At 41.6% G+C, this 24,380-nt stretch overlaps 1 protein-coding gene across 1 annotated transcript in view; it reads right to left on the bottom strand.

The window, feature by feature from the left end:
* agbl4 (ATP/GTP binding protein-like 4) overlaps positions 1 to 24,380 on the bottom strand; it is a 303,975-nt gene that overhangs the window by 23,616 nt on the left and 255,979 nt on the right. The window contains exons 7-9 of the mRNA XM_038715945.1: positions 10,889 to 10,978; positions 8,581 to 8,695; positions 3,019 to 3,130 (exon numbers count right to left, since the gene is read on the bottom strand). Coding sequence (XP_038571873.1) covers positions 3,019 to 3,130; positions 8,581 to 8,695; positions 10,889 to 10,978 — 317 coding nt within the window. The remainder of the gene's footprint in view (positions 1 to 3,018; positions 3,131 to 8,580; positions 8,696 to 10,888; positions 10,979 to 24,380) is intronic.

Raw genomic sequence — 24,380 nt, 5'->3', positions numbered from 1 at the left:
AACCAGGATTTTATGTCTAGTACAATTTATAATCTAGGTAAAAGCCGTGGCTGGAGTTGACTTATATCACCTTATAGTTTCTGGCCATGGAAAATACATTTTTGTATTATAAATCTTGAATTCAACCCAATTGAATGTGTGACTGACTTTTATTTATATTGCATAAATAACCAGTAATATGTGTGTTGGCCAAGGTGAGCTTAGTGGGGGCGTGGGTGGGGGGTTGTTCATTGTTTATTACATGGCACTCTGTAATTTCATTATTTAATTATTTTCTTCTACATTCTTATTAGAGTGTTTTTGTTTTCTTGTGTTTTTTTGGGGGGGGCTGGGGGGTATTTTCATTTTTATGTGTGTGTATATGTGACCGTGTACATATGCATATATGTTGATTTAAAAAAAAGGAAAAGGTAAACTGTATTTCTTTGACTGGAAGTATGGTATTGTATTTTTCCAATTCAACAGGTATCATATAAATTGAAACTATAAGCATGGAAATATAATGACAGTCAGCCACACTACCACACTTAACTTAAGCGCCAGCCTCTGTAGTCATTTTTTAAACGTTGAGGTTTAAAAATTGAGAGAATGTAACTCTGCTTTTACAAATTTAAGTGTTCTTTTCAGGAACAGTCCAATACAGTTCATTGTGGCCTACAGACACTATTAACATTTAAGATATCTGTTCTGTTACAGCATCAGCATCAAGACCTGCATTCCAGCAAGCAACAACAACATTTAAATGACAAAACAGGCCTGCTAATAAAGCTATATTAGCTAGCTGGTGGCCCCCAGCCACCTGCCACCCACCTGTGTGAGTGACTCACTGAATCTCGGGAACTGTTCTGCACACTTTAGGGCAGATACCTGAAATGATTTCAGACGTATGAACATTATATAGTATGGTATAGTCTTTCTCCCACAGATGCTAATAAGATTAGTGTGTCCGTGTTTGATTCAGACGGTACAGAAGGCAAAGATTAAAGGTGCAATCAGTACTGGCTCTTTGCACAAAATTACAATAATTTATGAGGCGGGGCTCACACGTGTTGCTGAACAATCCCAGATTCCCAACTGTTAGCTCAATGGTTGCTGAGATGTCACGCTTGATCAACATTGTGCGGTTTAGAAAGGAACGCTCCAAACTCCCAGGTCCTCTGAGTACCCCCGCCTTATTTGCAAACTCTAGTTTTTTTAGGCACAACTGTAGGGTAAAATATGAAACATGAATATGAAATTACCTGAACATTGATAAAGACCTGCTATTTCAACTTCCTCTCAGTCTCCTGGTTTTTAGAGAAATTACCACATGGACTTAGCAGCTAGTGAATGGGCCACATATGCTAGCTTAGCCATTAACTGGTCTACTGTAGCTGCTGCTGATCTCCTGTTAATGGAGTCCTCCAACGGAGCCCTCCAACTCTGGTAGCCTCATTAGACTCTATGCCCGCTGTGTGAGCAGAGCATGAATGGAGGGCAGCAGCATAGGGCCTCCTGGCTGCAGAGTTGGCATTGAAACTGGCATCTGGGAGCCCCAGACATGAGTAGTGTGTCTGATGGGATTAACTGGCTGTGACGAGAGACAGACAGAAGAGGAGAGGTTGCCCAAGCCTCCAAATTAACTCTGCAAGACTGAAGGCAATCATCAGGGAGAAGGGGGTTACAGGAGGACAAGTGCTGGTGGAACAATTATCAACAGAGAAGGAGAAGGAAAGGGAGGCATCTGACCAGCAGGAGTGGACTTAAAAAAACATATGGCCCAATACTGTGTTGACTGGGGACTGGATTTACCCAGCCAGAGAACTCAAAGTCACTGTGGTGGCAGACAAGTAAGTTAGTTTTATTAGGTTATAGCAAAATAAAGTAATAAAATGAAAATCTGCCCTGAATTTAAACTTTACGAGACTGAATATACAAACGTGCAGGCAAGGACTATATCAGTGGTCTCCATCCTTTTTTTGCTTGTGGCCTCTTAATATGAAACAACTTCTACTTGTGAACTGTTGTCTCCTGTTTTATTTGAATATGTTTTAGAGGCCTTTAGAGGTCAACTTTTATTGTATTTCACAAGAAAACAAGATTGGTGAAATGTCAGAAAGACATAATTTTAGTGCAGCAGAATTTTGTTTTTGTTTCTAATTCCCTGTGCCAGCAATCATCCCATGACCCCTTGAGAGGGGCTCACCCCCAAGGTTGGGACCTACTGCTGTATATAATGGTGTGATAGTTACATATTATTTGCAAAAGTATGCATCTGAGAGAAAAAAACATGCTGAAAGAAGAAACTCATTTGAGAACACCTGTTTGCCTGTGCATTGCAGTTTTCCAGTTGGGTGATGATGTGTTAGGATGTGTATGTGTCTGTTTGCTCAGGAGGAGTATGTGTGTGCTTGTGGGTGTGTGTGAATGACAGGCATGAGTGGATCGCCCTGCCATGACAGAGTCTATCGATCAGTGTGTCAGCGCCAGGGGAAAAGGTTAATCTGCCTGATGCCAGCCCCGCGCCTCACCCCATTTTTGACCTGCCCTGCATCGCGCCCCAACCCGCTCCCTCTCTTATCAGGATTAGAGGAGTGTACAAAAGGGCAGAGTATTCCCAGGACACACACTGACCTTCAGTAATCCCACCAACCTGCCGCTCTGCTTATAATTAACATCAGGAACAAAGAGAAAAATCCCCCGGCCTGCCTATGTAGCATTCCTCTGACTGAAAGACTAAAACTGGAGAAGGAAAAAGTTACAGTAGAGTTAGAGTCTGAAAGCATAGAGAGTTGCTTCAGTAATATGTTTTGAATGGCCAGGAGAGCCTAGCTGACATTCTAGAGGTGCTGACTAGCCTATCCATGCTCCCCAGTGCACACACCCTAAACACAGATTGGAGGAACATGCTGAACTAAGCAGGGAGGCAGAAAACTGTACTTGGGACCAGTAGACATTACTGTGGTGAAGGATTATTCAGCACAGTATGGAGAATGTGTGTGTACATATGTGTGTGTGTGTGTGTGTGTGCTTGCTCACCGGGTCTTGGTTCATTTGCACTATGAGTTGTTTGACAGCGTGCAGCGTGGGGTGGGCCCACAGAGAGGGATCCTGCCAGTGGCGATTCAGGTCAAAGCCCATCAGAGAACACCTGTACACACACACACACACACACACACACACACACACACAGTTATAATGGTAAATTATAATGCGGTCCGCCTTACAAAAACTATTACAAATTACTAACGATACCCTGTGGAGCAATGTTTCTAAGAGTGGATTCCCATTTTGTTTGTAGGCCCATTTTATGTACACATACAAGTCCTGCCAAACTGTTCCGCTTATTGACAGTTGTTAGCAGTATTAAGCCACCAACAAAGGCAAGGGAGAAAATGACTGCTAGTAAGCAAAGATTAATGGAACATCTGTGTATCCAAAATCAGTTCCTCATTTACTCATTCAATACTTGCTAAATATAGACACTCTGTGACACGTTATATTGTGGCATTGTTAGCACAAAGTAGTGTATATGGCACGAATACAATTCCACAAAACTCCATCAAGTACCTTTAAGTAAATATATACAAAAGACAGACAGACAGACAGACAGGTAGGTAGGTTACCCTTGAAAGGTCATCAAGGTACTTGAAACTTTTGCGTTCCCTCGCTATATTTTTAACATTCCCCATGATCAATGGAGGCAGATAGCGTGTTGGTCCAGTCCAGTTATAATACACTGCCACTTTAGGAAAAAGCTCTGCAGATACTACAGAAAGGAGAAATTATGTGAGACTTTATGCATTTATTGCTCATTACTCCTGTCAAAAGGCAGAGCTCTAACAGTATGCAGCCACTGGCTCTTACCACAGCTGCAGCTGCTCTGCTTGGCTGTGGTGGTTGACAGCCATAATTATAACAACCAAAGCACCGCCATGGCCACAGCCACAATCACAGAGGCAGCACCAGCCAAAGCTATGTCATCCTATGGCTACAGTCATGATCACAGTAACAGTCTGTCTCCTAGGCAGCAGTCGGTTAGAGAACTCGGTGAACTAGCTTTGCTAATTAGCTAGTTAGCTGCAAAGATACAGACTTGCACCTGAGCCAGCCAAAGCTGAGGATGTGCCCGCTCAACCAGCGGTATTCAACTACACTTACAGTTTTTCTCAGTCGATTAAGTACATTTCTCACATCAGAGATGAAATTCTTAAAACTACTTGTTCAACCTCCACCTCGTCACTTGTGCACATCATAAAAGCAATTTCTCATTGTTTTGAATATATTGCAAATGCTTTCACACATTGAAGCAAATGATTATGTACAATTGTCTGCTGTTTCCTACATTATCAATTAGTTATGTCATGCTGATCACAGTGTATTATATTAGTCCTCTGTTGTATAGTCTTACCCCCAAAACCTACAGGCACAAGTTCATTGCATAAGTCACTACATGCAAAATGGCTGAACACGTTATCAAAATCAAAGTTAAATAAAGTCTAACTTTATTGTCATTCTTCACATTCAAGTATACAGATGAACGAAATGTTGTTTTGTACAGACAAAATAAGAATAGACAACAACAAATCACAACATACTACAACAGCAACACAGCCCTCTGACCATTCACCTGATACACACAATACCATAAACAGTGAACAGTAACAATATACAGCAAGCAGTGAATAGTGCAAAATATATAATATGCCATTGTGATGTGGATAAGACTCTGTGACCTGACGGACGGAACATCAGCCTAAATAGTGTTTCCCATGTTTACATTTCTAATTTTGTAATTTCTTCCATTGTGCTATGCAGTCAGTCCTTTCTTTTTCTTTTCTGGATCTGCATTCTGCATGCAGTAAAAACGTAACTGTGAATTCTTTCCAATCTCTTACAATTTATAACTTTATACTGTTCAAATTGAAAAAGTGCAGCCTTGTGCATTTTCAATCTTTGTCATTAAAACATTAGTCATTGTTTACATCAGATAACACTTACAGAGTTATATTGTCAACATGCCTAAAGATTTTGACTATCTTGTTCGTAAACAATGACACAAGGACTTGTCATTCTGATGGCACTGACATGTTCACTGATAAACATTTATTTTTGAGAGATAGACTAAGGATTTTGAGCAAGTTAAGGGCTTTTGCATGTAATCCACTGTGTTGTAGTGAACAACAGTGTGGATTTGTGCATTTTATATTAAATAATTTGGAGAGTCAAATCCTCTTTTCTCTCCCAGAGAGAAGGAGGAGGGGATTCGATTATCAACCCTCTACAGACGGCTGAAGACACCCCAAAAGAGGGGGGGTTGAAAGGTCGCTTTCCCTAAGTGCTATTTCTGAGCAGCCTGATCGTAAAACTGGCACCTTTGATTCCGCAGCCTGATAACGCGGTGCCTGACTGTTAAGCTGACAAAAGGGACATTAACCAGTGATTAGCGTTTTCCTAAACAGCCTATCAGAACTCTTCTAAAAGAAAGGGGCAGGAAACCCTAAACTGCCCCACACATGTAACCATGGCAACTGACCCTGCTCTGTGTTTAATTACCTCTCATCAAAGGGATACTCCTTCTCACACCCAGGTGTGACAAAATCCAGAACACCAAGGACAGCCCTGAACTTTATGTAAACAAAGACTGCAGTCTCCAAAGACTCAAAGCATTACCTGTTTAATTAAATAATCTTTTAGTTACTTGATTACGTTTGCCTCTATTTGAGTAGTCATGTTACCATGTTGTTGCTATCTGTTGTTGATATTATTGCTGAAAAGAATCTAAATAAGTTACTTTTGCAGTGTTTTAATTTTCAGCAAGGTTAAGGACACTCATTTTATGTGTAACCAATGCTTGTTCACAATACTTTCTCACACAATTCCTTTAGAAATGATGATAAAGAAATGTCATACTATACTCTATTAATTACCAGCTTGAATTTAAGGCTAAATAACTAAATTTGGGCTCCTCCAAGTGGACGAAATAAGTATTACATGCCATCATTCTGAAATGCTAACCTTTTAAGGTCTAATTACTGACAATTGTTTTCCTGTTACCAAATGCTTAAACTTAGAACGGTACAACCGTTTGACCATTGAGGTTTGATTGTGGGAAGGTATTTGATTATAATAGTTGAAAATAGATTTTCTTTTTCTTTATAGACATATTAAAAGTTTAGAAAGACAGTCCCTCGGGAAACCGGAAACGGCCGCCCTGCAGGAAACGAAGGACTGCCCTCTGGGGAACCACGCCCCAGACAACTACTCTCTGGACGCTTCCCTCTTGTCTGCCGGCTTGTTCCGGGCTCTTCAACGGCGCTTTGGCGTGCCCTCTCCCGGCAACCCCCTAAGACTTCAACCAGCACAACAAAGTCTTTGTTTCGCTTGAAGCTACACACGCGAAGTGCCGCGACTTAAGTTTCCCTCAGTTCCAGCAACTTTACTTGTTTTATTTTCTTTCTTTTGTTTTGTTAAAAGTTATCAGTCCGTTAAGTTACACTGGTGTAATTCAAGAACGACCAAGTTCTTTTTAAGCTTTTTCGTCGAGCTAACTTCACCGAGGACAGACCAAGCCACATGGTCTCGCCAGCAGCAACCAAGGGCACCTGAAGAACAGCCGAATTGCCAGACGGAGGACGGCCAACCCTTGAGGGTTTTTCTTCAATCAGACACGCGGAACCCCGGAGAATTCCCTATCAAAAAGCCAGGAATCGGGCAGCTAGCGCGGGACCCATGCAACAGGCCAAGGCAGGCCGCCGACAAGCAGTAAGACCAAAACAAAGCATTCTGTGATCAGGGATGTCCCATAGTGTTAATAGTCTTTTTAACTCCTAAACTTATAGCTTAGTTTCATTAGTTCTCCTCTGCCGTATGAGTCATATCCTCCCACAATCGAACCTCCATTCTCATTGTTTAGCAATTGTTTATTTCTCTGATGTATTTAACCACCTTTTTATATCCCCTTAGTTAGTTAATAAATTCACTGTAATCTCCCTTCCAAGAGAATTTACCCTTTTAGATATGAGACTGATTGATTGATTTAAGATAATAGAGCGATTATTAACTAACTGATCACTGGTGAATAATTGAATAATTATTAAAAGCTACCTAGAGGTCCGGAGACTCTAGGTTAATAACAACTCCGGTGGTGCCCCCGGAAAAATGAGAGCTTTTTTATGGATTAATATTTTCTGAATATTAAAATTCATAAATTGGGTATAAATTTATTAAAATTCATATGTAGTTTAGACATGCTACAGTGTTGTGCTGTTTGTTCAATATGTTTCGAGAAATGAGGCTGTAAATGTTAGGGATGATTCGAGAAATGTACCAAAGCAAGTGACAAAAACTGTAATACTATATCATCATACAGCTTAGTCTTTCTCTATAGATCAATAGGAACGCAAAAGTATTTTGGAAAAAAAAACTTCCCACCATGAACTTCTGGGGTCTTTGTGATAGAGAGATAGATAGATAGATGTAGTCAGACAGGCAGGCAGGCAGATTATGAAATGCGAAAAGTAAACAGCTACTGTATAGAGGTGGTACTCTTGTGTTACTTACAACCTACAATTGCCATAATGGGATGTTTGCATGTAAAGATGCACCCTAAGCTGCCCTGTTTGTTGTCATGTGTATATTTGACATTTACTATAGGCCTTGGTAATGCTACAGGAGTAAGTGATAGTAAAGAGCAACTGAGCAGAGCAGCAAGCCCTAAACAAAATACTCATCCCAGGTTAACTGACATTGATTCTTTGCTCTGCACTGTATCCTGCCGGAATGGCTCTGTGGTATCTTTGGGCCTGTCTGCGTGTGTGTGAGTGTGTGAGAGAGATTGGGGATGGGGGGGCAGAAGTGTATGCATGTGTACAAATGAGCATGTGTGTTTGGCGAAATGAGGACTATCACTACTCAACTTCTGTCAATATGCTGCTCAGTATGAAAGCAAGCTAATGAAAACAGCCTTTGAGCAGTCACCAATCACAGTCAACAATATTATAGGGATTCACTGTTGCTGTCGGGGAGAGATTTCCATCCATCCATCCATCCATCCATCCATCGTTAACCACTTATCCTGCATACAGGGTCGCAGGAGGCTGGAGCCAGTCCCAGCTGACATCGGGCAAAAGGCGGGATACACCCTGGACAGGTTGCCAGTCCATCGCAGGGCACTGAGATTTCCTGCAAATGTTTTTGGTGGCAGTGACAAGGCACCACCACCAGATGGCACTCACAAACACACGGTGCTGATGCTTATCTCAGTGTGCATTAGTATTCCTGGGGCTGAGCCTATTAAGTAAAAGGCAATTATGAAGACGGGAAAGAGAATAGAGGAGAGGAGGATGCCCACAGAGCTGCAGCAGTGGTGTTAAAGACAGAGAGGAGGAGAGGGTGGACAGAGAGTCTGGCAGAGAGTACAGCCCTACGGCCAAATACTATCTTCTAACAAATGCACTGCTGTGAGCTATATGAATCCATTAAGCTCCCTAAAGGTGGAGTTAAGAGGATATTATCCCACATAGCAGGATATAAAAGCACAAAATGTAGCAATGCATTCAAATTAAAAATGAAAAGATGCATGTTTGTGTGCTTGCGTACCTGTAGTTGCCCAGATAGACTCCATCAGGATTAAGCATGGGGACGATCTTGAAGATCACATGGTCTCTTAGGATCTGTGCCACTGGATGCTGGCTCACCAGGAAGTCAATCACACCTATCAAACACACACACACACAAACACACGCAGAGGGAAATAGACTTGAAAAGAAAACCGAAGACGGGCTGGCAGTTAATTGAGTTTTGAGAAACAAAAGGAGAGGGAAGGACAGCGAGGGGCATCGTCAGAATCAGGGGAGGAATAGGAGACGTCAAGCCTAAATCGATACAAATGGAATGGAGCTGACGGCGCTGGAAAAACAGACAGCACACTGCGGGCTGGAAGCCAACTCATCTGATTCATGATGATGCACACACACTGATACTGTTGGTAGATCAGATAGACACATAAATGAATGGAGAGATAGATCCATATGACATAGACATTATTTTTTCCTCTACCACCTCTCTGTATCAGTCTCTCCCTCATAAACACCATCTCTTAACCTCATTAATGTTAATGGACTTTCCTCAGTCTGTCTTACTGAGTCAAAGTAGTGGACAGGGACCACTGCTGAAGGTAAGGCCGTGACCTCCGTCCCTTTATCGCACCAGCCCTCCCCTCCTTAGACCTGCTACCTATAAACAAGAAAGTGGGACCCAGAAGGAGCAAGACCTGCCCACTCACCTCAGTCTGAGCAGAGATTAAGGGAGCAAAGAGTCATTAAATCCTGCTAAAATTGTCTTTTAGGTTGTTGTACCGCACAAGGAGACGATTTCCCAAAGGTTCCCAGTTTTTCAAGCTGTTTTATTAGTTTTGAGTTAGTGGAGCTTGGGAGCGAAGACAATGCAACCCTATGATATCCTCAGATTGTATTTCCTGAGATATTATATAGAAGCACAGGTTTTTGTACCTGTTCCTGTAGCATTCAGACATCTCAGGCTCAAATGCAGTGCAAAAGTAATACTGAAAATTATGTGAAATTTAAAAGGATCTAGTGAGCTGGACTGAATATTATAATGCCATTGTGTCACACTTTATAACAGACTGCAGTAAGTAACTTTCCTGTAATTAGTGATAGTGGATAGCTCTTCCTCTGTGTTGTTGTGACCGTTTTGTTGCAGTGTTTTATGTTATGTGGGTCACGTTAATTACAGTGACTGAGAGAAGCTGTGTACGTGAGTAACGTTATTGGTAAAACTGTATATACTGTATATAAAAACCACAATAAACATAAACTGAATGTTATGAAGCAAACAGCGGCAGGTCCAAGCTACTGTAGCGTTAGCTGGCTGCTCCTGGCTGCATCACTATAGGCTAACATTAGTAAACAAATCGCTCCACATTTGCTTTTTACCGTTACATCCTTTGTTGCAGGCTAAATCAACAGGATAGTAACACGGGTCGCGTTAGTTGGTGAAGTAAAATGGAAAGCTAACGTTATATAACTTTGCACCGGATAACATTAGCAACAGCTCGGCATTAGCCTGCGAGCTAACGTGACTTTCTCTGTGTTTCCCCAGCTTTACTAATGCTCACTTTGTTCTTACTCGACATCATCTGAACCTGTTTGGTCTGATAGGCTTCAGCACATAAACCTTTATTGTTGTTTTGGATCCTTACGTGGAGCCTGTGTTTTGCTGTGAGCTGGTTGTTTTATGGTGTTAGTGGACTGCATGTCGTTGGCTGCCGTGTTGTTGCTGTAGTCTGTGAGAGGCTCAGGAGCGCGCACAGGGCTGAGACCTCACATTCAAAGCAGAATAGTGGCTGATGCAAGCAACGGAGAAAACAGGCGTGTGCTTCATTTCTAAGTGAGTTTTGAGCCCATTGACAATAAGGCAATGACAATTTGATTAATTTCATTGAAAAACTTACATAGAGTCCCTTTAAGAGAATAACAAAATATTAATTAGGGATTATTTTTTGTTTGAAAAACTCCATAAGAATGACAAGACACTGTAAGACAGACCCTTTTTGTTTGTAGATGTATGTAGAATACAGTATGTGGTGTGCAGCAAGGGTTTGTGATTCTTGTGAAAGTGAATATCAACTACTGTTAAGGCTTTATTTTTATGTGGCCTTATTGTGCATCATGTGCCATTTTAAAGGTAAACATAATTTTAGTCTCTTTCAAATTGTCTATCAAAAGCAAATATTAAATAGTAGGTGTAAATAAAGGTGTAAAAAAACAAACAAAAAAATTTACACTGACACATGTTGGTGTGCACTACAAAACAACATACAGACCAGTGGAGCTGCATCTGAATCAAATCAATGAGACCGGGCACTGACCCAACATTAAAACTTTACCTTGACAGATAAAGGAGGCAGGAGACTCTCCAGGGTGAACACGAGCTGTAAGAAAGACCAGCTTCTTCTCCTTCTCTGGATTCAGATGGTCTGAAGGGGGGAGAAAGAGGAGTAAGAAAGAGGATGGAGGGGAGGAAGGTGTAAAAAAAGGTAAAGACAAAAGTGTTAAAGGGAGAAAGAGGTGGTGTTAATGCATGCAAGTTCTAGTAGACAGCAATTCTAAAAAAGATCTTATATAGACTAAAATATTATTATCTTAAGTTGGTATCAGATACACAAGCATCCTATTACAGTCCAGTGTGACAGACTGGGTCAAAACACCCACCAACCTGGCCGTCAATTTTCATCCAGACACACATGAATCAAACATCAACGCAACACACGGCACAGAATATTCAACAGACAAGGTGAATTATACATCTACAGAGCAACAGGTGTGAGCTGATAGAGGTCTTCTTTGATATAAGTCTTCAGGTCTGGCTGAAGGCTTCTCCCTGGCTAGACACCTCTCCTCCCCAGCTCTAACTCTGCTTTGGGGCAATATTTGACAGACAAGTTGTATCTTAGAGACCTTTCTTAAGCATTTTCAGTCACTTAACTTGTGGATTATTATTATTATTTTTTTTGCAAAAATACAGGTAAATGAACCTTTCAACAAAACTGAGAATGTTGAATTGGAGGGATTTCCCAAAACAAAGTGAGAGGTCTTGAATTCTCCACTTTTCTCCCACAATTCAAAACTTTTTTTCTGCAGTCTGGAGATATGAATGGCTACACCTGACACTTTTAATTGCATGAGAATGAGCTCAGATGTTTAAATGTCTTATTTGATAACTGCTGTGACATATTAAGGGTAAATTCCGGAGATGGTCTATGGTGTATTTGAAGCCAGGATCAAAAAGGTATGTTAACCGCTTGTATTACTATAGATATTTTGAGAATCACATTCCTCAAATACTGTACAATAGACAGGAAGACTAACAAAAACAGTCTCCATTCCGCATTCCAGGCCCAGTTGAAAACCACAGAGGTCAAAATATTGCTGTTTTGTTGGCCAGTGTTTCTCCTCTAATCTGCTGTTGCTAATGGGTGAAAGTGATTGGCCTCATCGCTATACACAAACTTAATATCTTATCGATTCCTCCACCCGCTTCTGCTGAGCAGAGAAAATGCTAATTAGTAACAGGCTGTGCACCTTTCCTTCTTCTTAATTCGAATTTAGCCTCAGAGCAGTGTGTATGTGTGTGTGTGTGTATGTGTGTGTGTGTGTGAGTGCGTACGTGTGTCTGTTTGCGTGGTTGGGGGTCGTAAACAAAAAAGCGTTGTTCCATTTAAGAACTCTGCCTCTGATTTTATTTCGCTTTTCTCTCCCTCTGCCCTTCACAGAGACAAATGGCTTTGCCATTCAGGAGTCTCCGTGGAGCCGGGCGGGCCGTTTGTTGTAAATGTGAGTGCTTGCGGTTTGGCCGGCCGCTGGGTGCTCGGTGGCTGTGAAATTCCATCACTTAGAAATTCTACTTTGGCCTTGACCCCAGGCCACCACACAGGCTCTTGATACAAGAACACTACCATGACACACACATACACATACACACACACACACACACACACACACACACACACGTTTTACAGTAGAAAGCTGCAATCAGGAAAGCATAGGCAGACAACACACACAGCCTTTCTCCCTACAGTAAAACCAAGAACCCAGAAAGTTGTGAGCCAAACCAGAGGCAGCTGCCAAGGTCCCGATTGTCTGGGAATTCAACCATCGTGGCCATGCTACATTTAGTGTCAGTGCTAGTGTGCCCTTGCTGCTTCATCAAAACAATCTCTTACAGCAAGCTCCTGGAGCTTACAATGGATCCACTGTTTATCCAGCATCGTTCTGTGTGTGTGTGTGTGTTTGTGTGTGTGACTATGTCTCCTCAGGGCTCTCACAAATGCTCCCCAAGTAGTTGTTGTGTTTATGTGTCTGTATCTCTGCATTCCTCTGTATCTGGCAGTGCTCAGCCAAGCGATGTAGCACAAAATTAAGTCCCACTATTCCATAGGCAACCCAACACACAGAGGGAACCTAGAGGAACCAAGTACCATAGCTAGGCTATATGTAAAGGAAAATGTAATTTTTTGGCCTAGGTGTTGATGACACATAACATGTTAGGATGTTAGGATCAAGTTATGGTTGAGTTTAAAGAGCACAGTGCTGCAGCAGCATCTCCTGACCTCAAGGTGTCAGTAGAGATTAGCAGGCAGGGGAGGGGGGTGTCATGAGAGGAAGACGGACACGGAGGGAACTAAAGACAGGAGTAAAAGAGAAAGAGAAGGCAAGGGATCAGACTGAAAGATAGCTTTCTAAGGAAACACAAATAATCTAACTCTCTTTTATGAAACTCTTTTTCTTTCTTTGCAGCCAGTTTTTAGAAATTGTGGTAGGAGGGAAGAACAATCCAGAACAACAGTGTTTTAACAACAAATGCCTTCCATGTGGAGCTCTGAGCTGCATGTCAAACCAACATCACTTTATTTTATTTATATGAGTAGTAAAGATTTTAATTGAGTTCATGGTCTATATTTGTCTTTATGTTTGAGATGTCCTACATTTTCCTTGTGAAGTGTGTTAAGATGATTGGGTTTGTACTGCATGTGTGTACATTAGGGCTGCAACTAACGATTATTTTAATTATTGATTATATTTTTGATTAGTTGATTAATTATTTAGTGTATTAAATGATTGAAAATCATAAAATTAGACCAGCACAATTTCCCAGAGCCCGTGGTGAGGTCTTAATATTGCTTGTATAGTTCAACAGAAAGATATTGAATTCATATTGATATAAAACAGAAAAAAACAGCAAAGAAGAAGATGGATCCAACAAAGGTTTGTGATGGCAATTCGAGTTTTCAAATAAACAGCTCAGGCAAACACTTGTCTTTGTGAATTTTATTCAAGTCTTCTGCAGGAGAACTCACAGACAACACAAAGACATACATGTATGCTCAAATGAGTGAGGAGAGCTGAGTGAGCCTGTTATTTATCCAGCTTTAGGGTCAATCACATCATCCCACAGTGACACATTGTCCCTGAAGTCTGGATAACACAGAGAACAGAGATATTTCGATTGTTACGTTTACACAAATTCAGTGCCACATCACACATGAGTCTCCCTGAGTCCAGGGTTACATGCAAAATGTTTGGAATTCCCATTACATTTACTCCCTTTTAGCATTTTAGGCTAACCAAACATAAGAATACAAACATTTCATGTAACCTTAGCAGTACTTGCAGAATAGATGATTAAGTAAGAATATAAGAAATAGACAATAAGGGAATAATAATTACACTGCTCGACAAATGACTTAACTGATTAAACGGTTAATAGTTGCTGAACTGTCTGACCATTCACTAACAAAGCAACTTTGGTTTACATTCATTATGGCCGTGTAAAATGTGAATTTGTCCCTTCTGTGTGTATTTGTTCACTCAAATGGGAGAAGTACATTCTTGACAAATCATGACTGGGTGAAGATTGTGCTCTAAATGTGGACATCCAACAGTAGGGGAGAGTGGGGTGATTTGAGCCTGTGGGGAAGTTGGGCCACCCCTTGTTTCTCGGCAACCATAGACAAAATTGGTCATGTGACCACATATTTTTGAAGAATCATCCATTTAGAGAGAGAGGCCCATGGAATAAGTGATAAGCAGATTTAAGATTAAAAAAACGTTTTTCAGGTGGCACAGGACATGATGATCAACAGTATGGCTTTAAAGCGATACATTGATATGAAACAACTAGGACACATAGCTGCGATGTTTCACTATCTAAGTGCAATTGAATGTTGGGACCTGCCGTTTGAGTTTGCACAATGAAATGACATTGATGTCCCCGACCCCCATGTGGTTATCCTCTTCCTTGGCTCAACTTACCCCTCATATGGGGCAAGTTGAGCCAAGAGTCCCCTTTTTTTTGCAAAGTCATATTTTAAAAACAGTTTATTTTAAATCCAAATTGAGTATTCCCAGAGATGCACCATATCCTAAAATATATGTACATATTTTACTTGGGGACCTCACTGTCATGTCCTCAGTTTAAAGACACCTCAAGTAAAAACTGGCTCAACTCACCCAGCTCTCCCCTACTGGCCATTTGATTGTATATACTATAATTTATTTCTTAATATCTCAAAAGGTGGTGCCCTAACCACTGAAATTAAAGGTAAATGTTCTCTTTCTTTTGGTGTCCACAAGACTCTAATAGAGCAACCACACATGCTGGAAAAGAGCACACACGTAGCTATGTGATTTTGAGAGAAAAATTCATGCAGTCTGGCCAAAAGCTTGTGTTGCTCTTGAACCAAAACTGTGTGTAGTAGTAGTAGTGTGGTGACAGCACAATTTAAGAGCAGGAAAAAATGCTCAAATAATAAACATACTGTTGTTTTTTGTTGCAAAATGACACAATGGAATATACTATGCTGGCACATTCTGTTTAACTTTGCAAAATGAGCATTATTTAAAAATTCTACCTGTAAAGTTTACACATGTTGGGCATCCAAAGTGTTTTTGTGACTTCGGTTCTGTAGCCATGCTGGTGTTGCAACACTACCTACTGCTGAGAGGCCACGTCTCCAAATTATGAACCTTTTTAACATTATGTCATCAGTGGGCCTCAGCTCAGAGAACACAAGTTTAATGAAAATGAAAGTATAAGAATTAGTAAGAGAAGGAAAAAGAGAGTGAAGGAAAGTGAGAAAGGGCTACAGTATTCTACAGTGGAGGCCGAGCCGGGGGGATGTGACAATGAGTGAGTGAAAGCAGCAGAGGCAAAATTTATGCCCACACTTCGAAATCAAAGTGCTCCCTCAGCATATTTCTCACCTGCCAAAGTCACGCGCTGTACTGTACAGCACATTACCGCTCATTCTCCTGCAGCTCGCAGAGAGGGGGGGAAAAACATTTAAGGGATGTCAAACTACGATCAGCTCTGATAAATATGTAAATTACTGGAAAGAAGAAAAGTGCCTGTGAAAAACAACATAAATCTAATGGATTCTGAAGGTCAGTCCTGATTGTGCTGGTCAGCTCTTTCTGAGACAGCAGTTGAGGGAACTTTGGGTTCAGTCTCATAAGTTGTGACATGACGTAATTAGCTGAGATCGTCTTCATCATTCTTCTTTAGCAGGTACAAAGGAAGCCCTGCCAAGACCTTCTTAAGCATCATGGCATATATTTAAATACACTTACCCACTTAAAAAATTTAATTTGATTTGTGAAGATAGAGGCAGATTTTGCTTACCTTTTTAATATCATTGATGTCCAAACTTTGTGACATGGAAGGGACAATTATAATACAGTTTGACTACAGTTATTTAACACTAAATAGTATCAGTTTTATATTAAATTAGATGAAATATGGAATATCTAAACTCTGGTACACATGAAATCAAAATTCATGTTTAAATGTTTGATATGATATGCTTTGCACTATGTCATCCCTATGGCAGTATCTGGCCAATCAATGACAAAAACACAATTTTTTTCACTGATTTTGGTGAAACAGAATCATATTTGATGGGGAAATATTATTAATATGGAGAAAATATATTCTAGTTTTCTCTCTGATGTCTCCCTGCTGCTCTGCCTCAACTCTGTGATTCACAGATGGATTCCTGATGGACAGATAGCTTTACTTGTTGCTGAAGTTAGTTAACATCTCACTAACTACCTGCTGTTATTAGCTCAGTTAGCTGTGCATTCACTTGCCTGCTTGCCCCTAGCCGGGCTCAGCAGCCTCCCAGTGAACATGGCATGAACAGCACCAAACACAGCCACAGAGACCAACTGGGAATCCAGTACTGACATGACTTACATACACCGTTCTGATGGATAGCTTTACTTTTTGCTAACGGCTAAGTTAACTGTAGCCTATCTGCCTGTATCTGTGGGTAGTTAGCTCAGTCGGTTGGCTGTGCTGCTAGCGGTTCTATTAGCTTACTCAGCCCCGGGGTGCCAACAGCCAAACCCGACTTTCAAAACCACCTCAGTACTGTATTACGAGTGGTCAAACTGGCCTCAGTCGGTCTCAGGGAGTGTTGTAGTCAAGACCGCCCAAACCGAGACCAAGTCAAGACCAAGATCAGAGCTTATCAAGACCGAGACAAGACCAAGACTTTTAGGGGCTGAGACCAAGTCGAGATCAAGACCGGTTCACCACATTACATGACACACAATAAAATGTGGAACAAGATCATAGGTACTTCTCAAATTGATCTGAAAAATCCACATTCCCATTTAAACACTGTGATGCCCTGTGGGGTCAGGAGTGGGTGTGGCCTATCTCTCTCTTCCTTGTAGAGGAAGAGCTGATTGTGGTAACTCTGGGCACCTGGGCTAATTGCCCTGTAGGCTATTTGTAACTCTCATTCACTCACTCTTCTCATTCTGTGAAGTTCGCTGCTGGGCGGACAGACCTTTATGCTAACTTGCTACCATCTGTTTCCCTCCACAGGTTCCACCTTGGCCTTGGTTTCTGGACATGCTGTTTTAGTTGATAGTTATTATTTCTTGCACATTACCCTTCATCTTTTCCATGCATCCATCATCCTGACCTGACTGAAACCACTGATGTTCATACCCCATACTTGTTCACCTTTACTTTGGCACCAGCCTTAATTTGGTTAATTTTGGTTTAAATAAACATATTTTATTAAAATTTTACCATGGTGTGTTTCCCTTTTGTCGTGGCCTTCTGAGCCAGGTCATAACAACACCGACATACAAACACTAAGGGCTCAAATCAATTTAAGCATCATATAAGTGATAGTCATTAACAGTAACAACACATTTTAATTAGGGTTATTGGTTGCATTTGAAGCAGTATGTTTTACATCCAATCAAAGTTACGATGTTAAAAAATAAATCAGACAATGCAAAAGCAATTTATTGATATTTCTAAAGTTTTGGTCTTGAAATAAAATCCAGAGTCCTCAATGTCAATGTGGTCTTAAGACCGAGACCAGTCTCGAGTACACAGTTTCGGATGCTGTGCTCGGTCCCGGTCCAGCTGCCGTGTTCACTCACTGAGAGCTTGAAACTAGTCCATACAGAGTCTGCATGACAGTCTCCCTAGCTTTGTATTTTTACAGAAACACGTAGACCATAGACTATATAAAAAACATTTTTTTAAAAACAGAGGAACTGCATTTTCTGTTTCATGGAAACTTTGTGCTTAAAGTAATCTGTATGAGTAATCCCTGATTTTACAAAATGTACCTGTAATCTGATTACGTCAATTTTTTCTGTACTGTAAAGGAATACAATTACTTTTTTTTTGTTATCCTGATTACGTAATACTGTTACATGTAATCCGTTACTCCCCAACCCTGTGTATAGAACACAGTGATTCAATAAAAAAACAATGTCAGGCTGGTCACAGCTTTACCACAAGTCTCAAACCAAGGCCTCTCTATATCTCTGCCTCCTCCACCCCTCTCTGCTCTGTGGGTTTTACACTGTAATAAATTAGCCTCACTTTCGTGAGATGGCAACAAGACACGGTTGGCGCCCTGCTCAGTGCGTCATATCGAGGATATGCGCGAGCTGTAAATTGTCACCGCCGCTGAATTTATACAGAGCCTTGGGACGAGACGCAGCACCGTGTACTGCCCAGCTGAGTGAGCCCCAACAAGCATCAAAGCTCTGCACCTCTTCACACACCCCTCGCTCCACCCGCTGACACCACCCCTCTGCCACCTCAAGGACAAACAGAGAGGGAAAGAAAGAAAGAAGAAAGAGAGAGACAGAGAGGGATGGGTATATGCGCTGAAGTGCAGAGGGCTCTAAAGTGATAAGAGTTTTATGATGCTGTTTTCTTCCACAGGAATTGACCAGGACCCTGACGTAGATTTTGTGTGTGTGTGTGTGTGTGTGTGTGTGTGTGTGTGAGATTGTGTCTGTAGGTGCTGGAGAGCCTGTGGTGTGTCTCAGATTTATTCAGGGGCACTGCCAAGGCCTCCTCACACATTCATAAAGCATCCCCTGTCACCTCACACACCGCACATTACACATCTAACCTCTCAGCGAGGTGAGGTGGGGGGGTGGGGATGCAGTAAGAGAGAAAAATTGAGTCCCAGTATAAACGGCGCTAATTGTAATAAAATCGGGCCACGGTGTTTCCTCTGAACTGACGAAGGAAGAAAGCTATAGAGGAGAGGGCATTCACACAGGCACTTGGATGGACAAAGACACAGGGGATGATTGATAAAAAGACAGAGGACAACGAGGGGGAGACAGAGATAGTGGTGAAGAGAGAACAAAGAGAAGCAGGAAACCAGCGGAATAACACATGAAACTTTACTGAGCTCCTTCAAAATCTGCCTCCTGCTTTACTTCTATGGTTCACAACACAAACAATATAGTCTCTTCTTGAATCTTTCAATATAGTATTTTAATGTATAGGGCTGTAGCATGCATTTTAGAGAGCGAGGCAAGTCAGACAAAGGTATGAGAGGATGGACAGGCATACTAGAAGGCACTCCTTGTCCCTCTACAAGACGAAGATATAGATGCTTCGGAGCATCCCTCTAAATCTTCGTCCCGTCATCTACTCATCTCTACACTCCCTTGCCTCTCTGTACCCGCCTCCCTCCTTCACTTCCTCTCTGCCTCCTTGGCTATCATAGCTTTCTAGGATGTGTGTGTAGCTGAAGAGAGCAATCAAAAGCAGATATTTAGTGGTCAGCGGTGTATTTGAGTGAGTGTGTGTGGGTGTTGGAGGGGTTATGAGAGAGAGAGACCAGAGCAGGCCTACGGAGGGGATTACAATGGCCATGTCGAGACACTCTGATCACATCAAGACAGAAAGAGAGAAAAGAAAATTGGGAGAGTCATGAAAGGAATAAAGTGTAGAAAGAGAGAGAAAGAGGGAGAAAGAAGAGGAAAAAACACAGAGAAAAGGAAACCCTTGAGATGACAGCATGTAAATACAGCAACGGCGGGCCTCTAAAGTGGAGATGAAGAGGCGGCAGGATAAAAAGCTCTGAGCGCTGTGTGATTATGGATCAATTTACCGCAATCAAGCCCCCTTATGGCTGGTCCCTGTGAAATAGAGAGATTTCTGCTCCTCAAGGGCAGCCGTGATGACAGTGGAGGTCACAGACGATGGGGGTGACAGAGGGAGACACACTGACGGAGGGAGAGGAGCATCGCAGGGACGGGAAGAATGAGAGACGATCTGTCCTAAACATCGGCATTCAAGCCTGAGCTGAAGGACTTTCTAATTATGTTAATGGTGAGAGATGCGGGCCTTTGGCCATTATTGACCAAGGAGCAGACCACTACCCCTGTTCTTGTTGGGTTCGCAGATGCCTACTCGAGTAAGTTCACCATGACAATATTGAAAGGATGGCTGCCCTATTTTATGCATGATTAAAAACTGAATTGATGTTTATTGAATTATGAGTTATGAGTTCTGGCATAGACACAGCAAAGCTTAAAGGTTAACCTAACGTCAGGCATGAAAAGCAGTGTTTCACTTCCCAACAGTCCGGACAGTGATGCCATGGTGTAGTGAGACACAGGGTTGGGAGGATTACTTTAAAAATGTAATCCGGTACAATTACTAATTACATGTTAAAATTTTTATCAGTAGCGTAATCCAAGTACCACAAAAAAGTAACTTAACCCGATTACTTTTGGATTACTTCAATGCCAAATAGGCAAATGAAGACAAGAGAGTATCAATGATGCGTTGTCTGCTCAGCGTATTTTTAGAGAAACATACAATACTAACAAAATCTTCAATTCCCATGAAATCAAAATCTATATTTAACTGTTTTTTAAATGATATGCTTTGCACTATGTCAGCACATGTGTTATGTGGGTATTTTTAATTATATTTTAGAGTTTGTCATTTGGAAAACAATTTTACTGCCCTTGTTGTATTAATTTAGCGTCCAATGAAAAGATTTTTCAACATGACGCTACTGAAGCATAGCATTTCTGGGGCCCCACTGATTACTGAACAAAAACACAATATTCTTTTACAGATTTTGCTGAAACTGGATCATATTTGATGGAGAAATATAAAATATATTCTAGTTTTCTCTCTGATGTCCCCCGGCTGCTCTCCCTCAACTCTGTGTTTCACAGTGTTTCCTGATGCACAGATAGCTTTGAAGTTAGTCAACATTCTAACTAACTGCAATTATTAGCTTAGTTAGCTGTGCAATCACTGGTCAGATTGGCTCTGCCCGTACTGGGAGCTTGGAGCACCGGGGGAGTGTTAGTGTTTACCATAGACTGTTTAAAGGTGTTTACACCTTTACTCAAGCACTGGAGGTTTTCAGGACAGGGGTCTGGGACCCAGCAGGGAGTGATGGCGGGGTGTGGCGCCTGATTGTGAACCGGAGCCCAGCGTGCAGGCAATAAATCCTTGCTCAGCAGGTTCCCAGTGAACATGGAACCGCAACTAACACAGCCTCAAAGACCAACAGGGAATCCAGTACTGAGACGACTTACACAGCTTTACTTTTTGCTAAACTGCTAACTGTAGCCTATCTGTCTGTATCTGTGGCTAGTTAGCTTGGTCGGTTAGCCCTGCTGGTAGTGGTTGTATTAGCTTACTCAGCCCCAGGGTGCCAAGGGTCAAATCCAGCAAGAAAACCACCTTTGTACTGTGTTCCCAGTGGTCAAACTGGACTTCGGTCGGTCTTGGAGGCTGTGCTCGGTCCCGGTTTAGCTGCTGTGTTCACTCACTAAGAGCTGGAACAAGTCCATACAGAGTCTGCATGACGGGGCGAGGGTATAAACACACATACAGCGCTACTGGCGACTGTAAATGCTAATCTGATTACCTGTCTATTTTTTCTGTACTGTAACAGAATACAGTTACTTTTTTTGTATCTTGATTACATAACGCCATTACAGGTAATCCGTTACTCCCCAGCCCTGCTGACACACCCTGGAGTACATCCATCACTGCATCAAGGTGAGAGGTGAAACCGCTGGAGATCAGCAACAACACAATATTCATGGGGTGTCCAGCTGCTCTTTCATAACACAACACAACAGGTTGAATAGCCTGTGGCATAGAAAAATACTTTATGTTTATCAATATGCTACTGAAGGTGAACCATATTAAGATATAAATGTTTAATTACACCAGGGAGCCTTGCTGCCGTTCACTGAATCAAAAGCTGTAACAACCAAGGTTGAATGAACCATTATGTTCTTTAGCGTGTCAGATTGTCAACCTGACCTTGTCAGACTTTGTCACTGGAGGCTTTTGAGAGAAATGTATTTGTTTAATATATTTTAATATATTTATTTTTAAAAATGTCATTCATCTGAAAAACGGAAATACATTTGGGGCTGTATCCATGCTCTCAAAAACAGAAAGACACATATGTTATACTGTAATATGACAACTAGACAACCATTATACTCTTACAGGCCAGAAAAGGTTGAGAAATTCAGCCTCATGACCACTGTCTTTTATGTGAACCTTTATTCTTTGTCAAGTCTTCAGGGCCTTTCAGAAGCAACCCGTATCTCTTACAGTCACACACTGTTTTATGGGGCCCTGTAAGTGTTGAGAATGAGTGTGATAGACAGTTGGCATAGAGGGCGAGACAGATTCACTGAGAGAGAGACAAAGAGAGAGCGCTGTCAAGTATCAAAAGCAATATGATATGGACGTCTGGTGCAAAGTCAGAGGCAGGGACTGCTTAGGGTTTCAAGGCATTGGTCACAGGCCTTTCTGAAACCCGGACTTCTCCTCTCATGCCTTCAGAAAATGATGACAGGAGGAGAGGAACATAAAAAGGAGGGATGGCTGGTCTGTGCGCGGCATGATACAGAATCAGAGGGAGCCAGTAATAGCCTTTTTTGAAGAATGCGCCACTGAACTTTAAGGGCCGTCTTGCTTGAAAGGACAAGTTACAAATAGGAAAAAAGGAGAGGGAGAAATGATTTCCCAGGGATATACCCCCTACTGTGCTGCCCTATCGCCGCACCACAGTGTAGGAGTGTGTTTGTACGTGTGTGTGTGTGTATACTGCACATGATTGTGTATTTGGAGAATGCAACATACTACAGGACAAAACGGCTACATGCTGAGCCGGCCGAGCCACTAAGCAACCTTTGCGGTGGCATAGAGTCCCATGGCCAGCAGAGGGCCCCCTACAGCTTGCTAGTGGTGGAAAAAATTCACTGTAAAAACAAACGTATTCGTCAGCTCGCTCAGACTTCCCCGTGACTCCTGACTGAGTGACTCGTTGCGCTGGGTCAGTCAGGCTTGATGTCTGACAAGAGAAGATCATGTTTGTCTGGACATGTAAATAAGACAACAGAAGAGCCTCGAAGAAGAGAGCAGGCAAGAAGATAAAGGTACTTAAGCCCGCAGGCTCCATTTTCCTATGCCTGTATTTTTAGATAATCTGAACTAAAGGTCTTACATCAGCTTTAGTTAGCCGTGCTGGTATTAACAATGTTAACGCAATACTTGCTAACATGCTAACTGCGATCACAACTTTTACAAACTGCATAAAATTGGTATAGGTTTGAACATGGTCATGTCACCCAAGAAGCTGACACTGCTGGTAAGTTATGTGTTTTAGTTAAACCTATAGAGATGTCCTGTTCTTTCATTATATATCAAATCTGTCAGGTTGGGAGAGTGTTGTAACTGTTTTAAAGGACTGATTATTGAGTATTGATTATGGAGCCTCCTCCAAAGGCGCACTATATGGACAAAAAGGACACATTTTGTTCTTTTTAAAAATTATTTTTATTTCCCAGCCTTTATTTAAGAAGTTCATAAAGTGTTCCGAGAGAAATATGGTAAGACTGCTTTATGGGTTTATGCCCATATACTGTGGAACACCCTCTCCTTGGATCTTCGAACTGCTATCGAACCCTATCTTTTTAACTTTTACCTTAATGTTTATTTTCATCTGACCTTTTTTTGTTAAGCACTTTGGGCTGCTTCTTTGCAAGAAGTGCTATACAAATTGTAGTATTATTTTTATTATTATTGAATGTCATTTAGAGCACTTCTACTTTTTAGAAAGAAGCTGTAACTAGAGCCCATCTGTCAGACACTTGGACGTACAGACAGAACTGATGTGTAGTTCTTTATTACTCTGTCTCTTCCTACCTATCAATAATTTCTGAGCCACAACAATACAGCCGGGCTGAGGTAAACAACCCTAGTGCTTACCAGCTTTAATAACTACAGTAACACCTCCCAGCTATGTCTTTCAGTCAATTTTTCTTCCTTTCTATTCTGTTCGATCATACCTGTTTTCTTGTCTCTCATCACTTTTTCATTCTCTTCACATTTCGACAGCAACTCAAAGTTACTGTAGATCACTTTTAGTCTGCTGCTCCACTCACCAGTCTACAAATATAGAGTTTTCAAACCACTTGGAAGAACTGTATGCGGTGTGTGTGTGTGTGTGTGTGCGGTCATGTGTGCATCAGCTCGGCTCGGTG

The sequence above is a fragment of the Micropterus salmoides genome, unplaced genomic scaffold (genome assembly GCF_014851395.1).
Source record: "Micropterus salmoides isolate LMB-PRFRI ecotype aquatic unplaced genomic scaffold, ASM1485139v1 Ms_hic_scaffold_13, whole genome shotgun sequence".
Classification (NCBI taxonomy): domain Eukaryota; kingdom Metazoa; phylum Chordata; class Actinopteri; order Centrarchiformes; family Centrarchidae; genus Micropterus; species Micropterus salmoides.
Note: the sequence above shows the minus strand (reverse complement) of the source record. Positions and strands in the feature narration are given on the sequence as shown.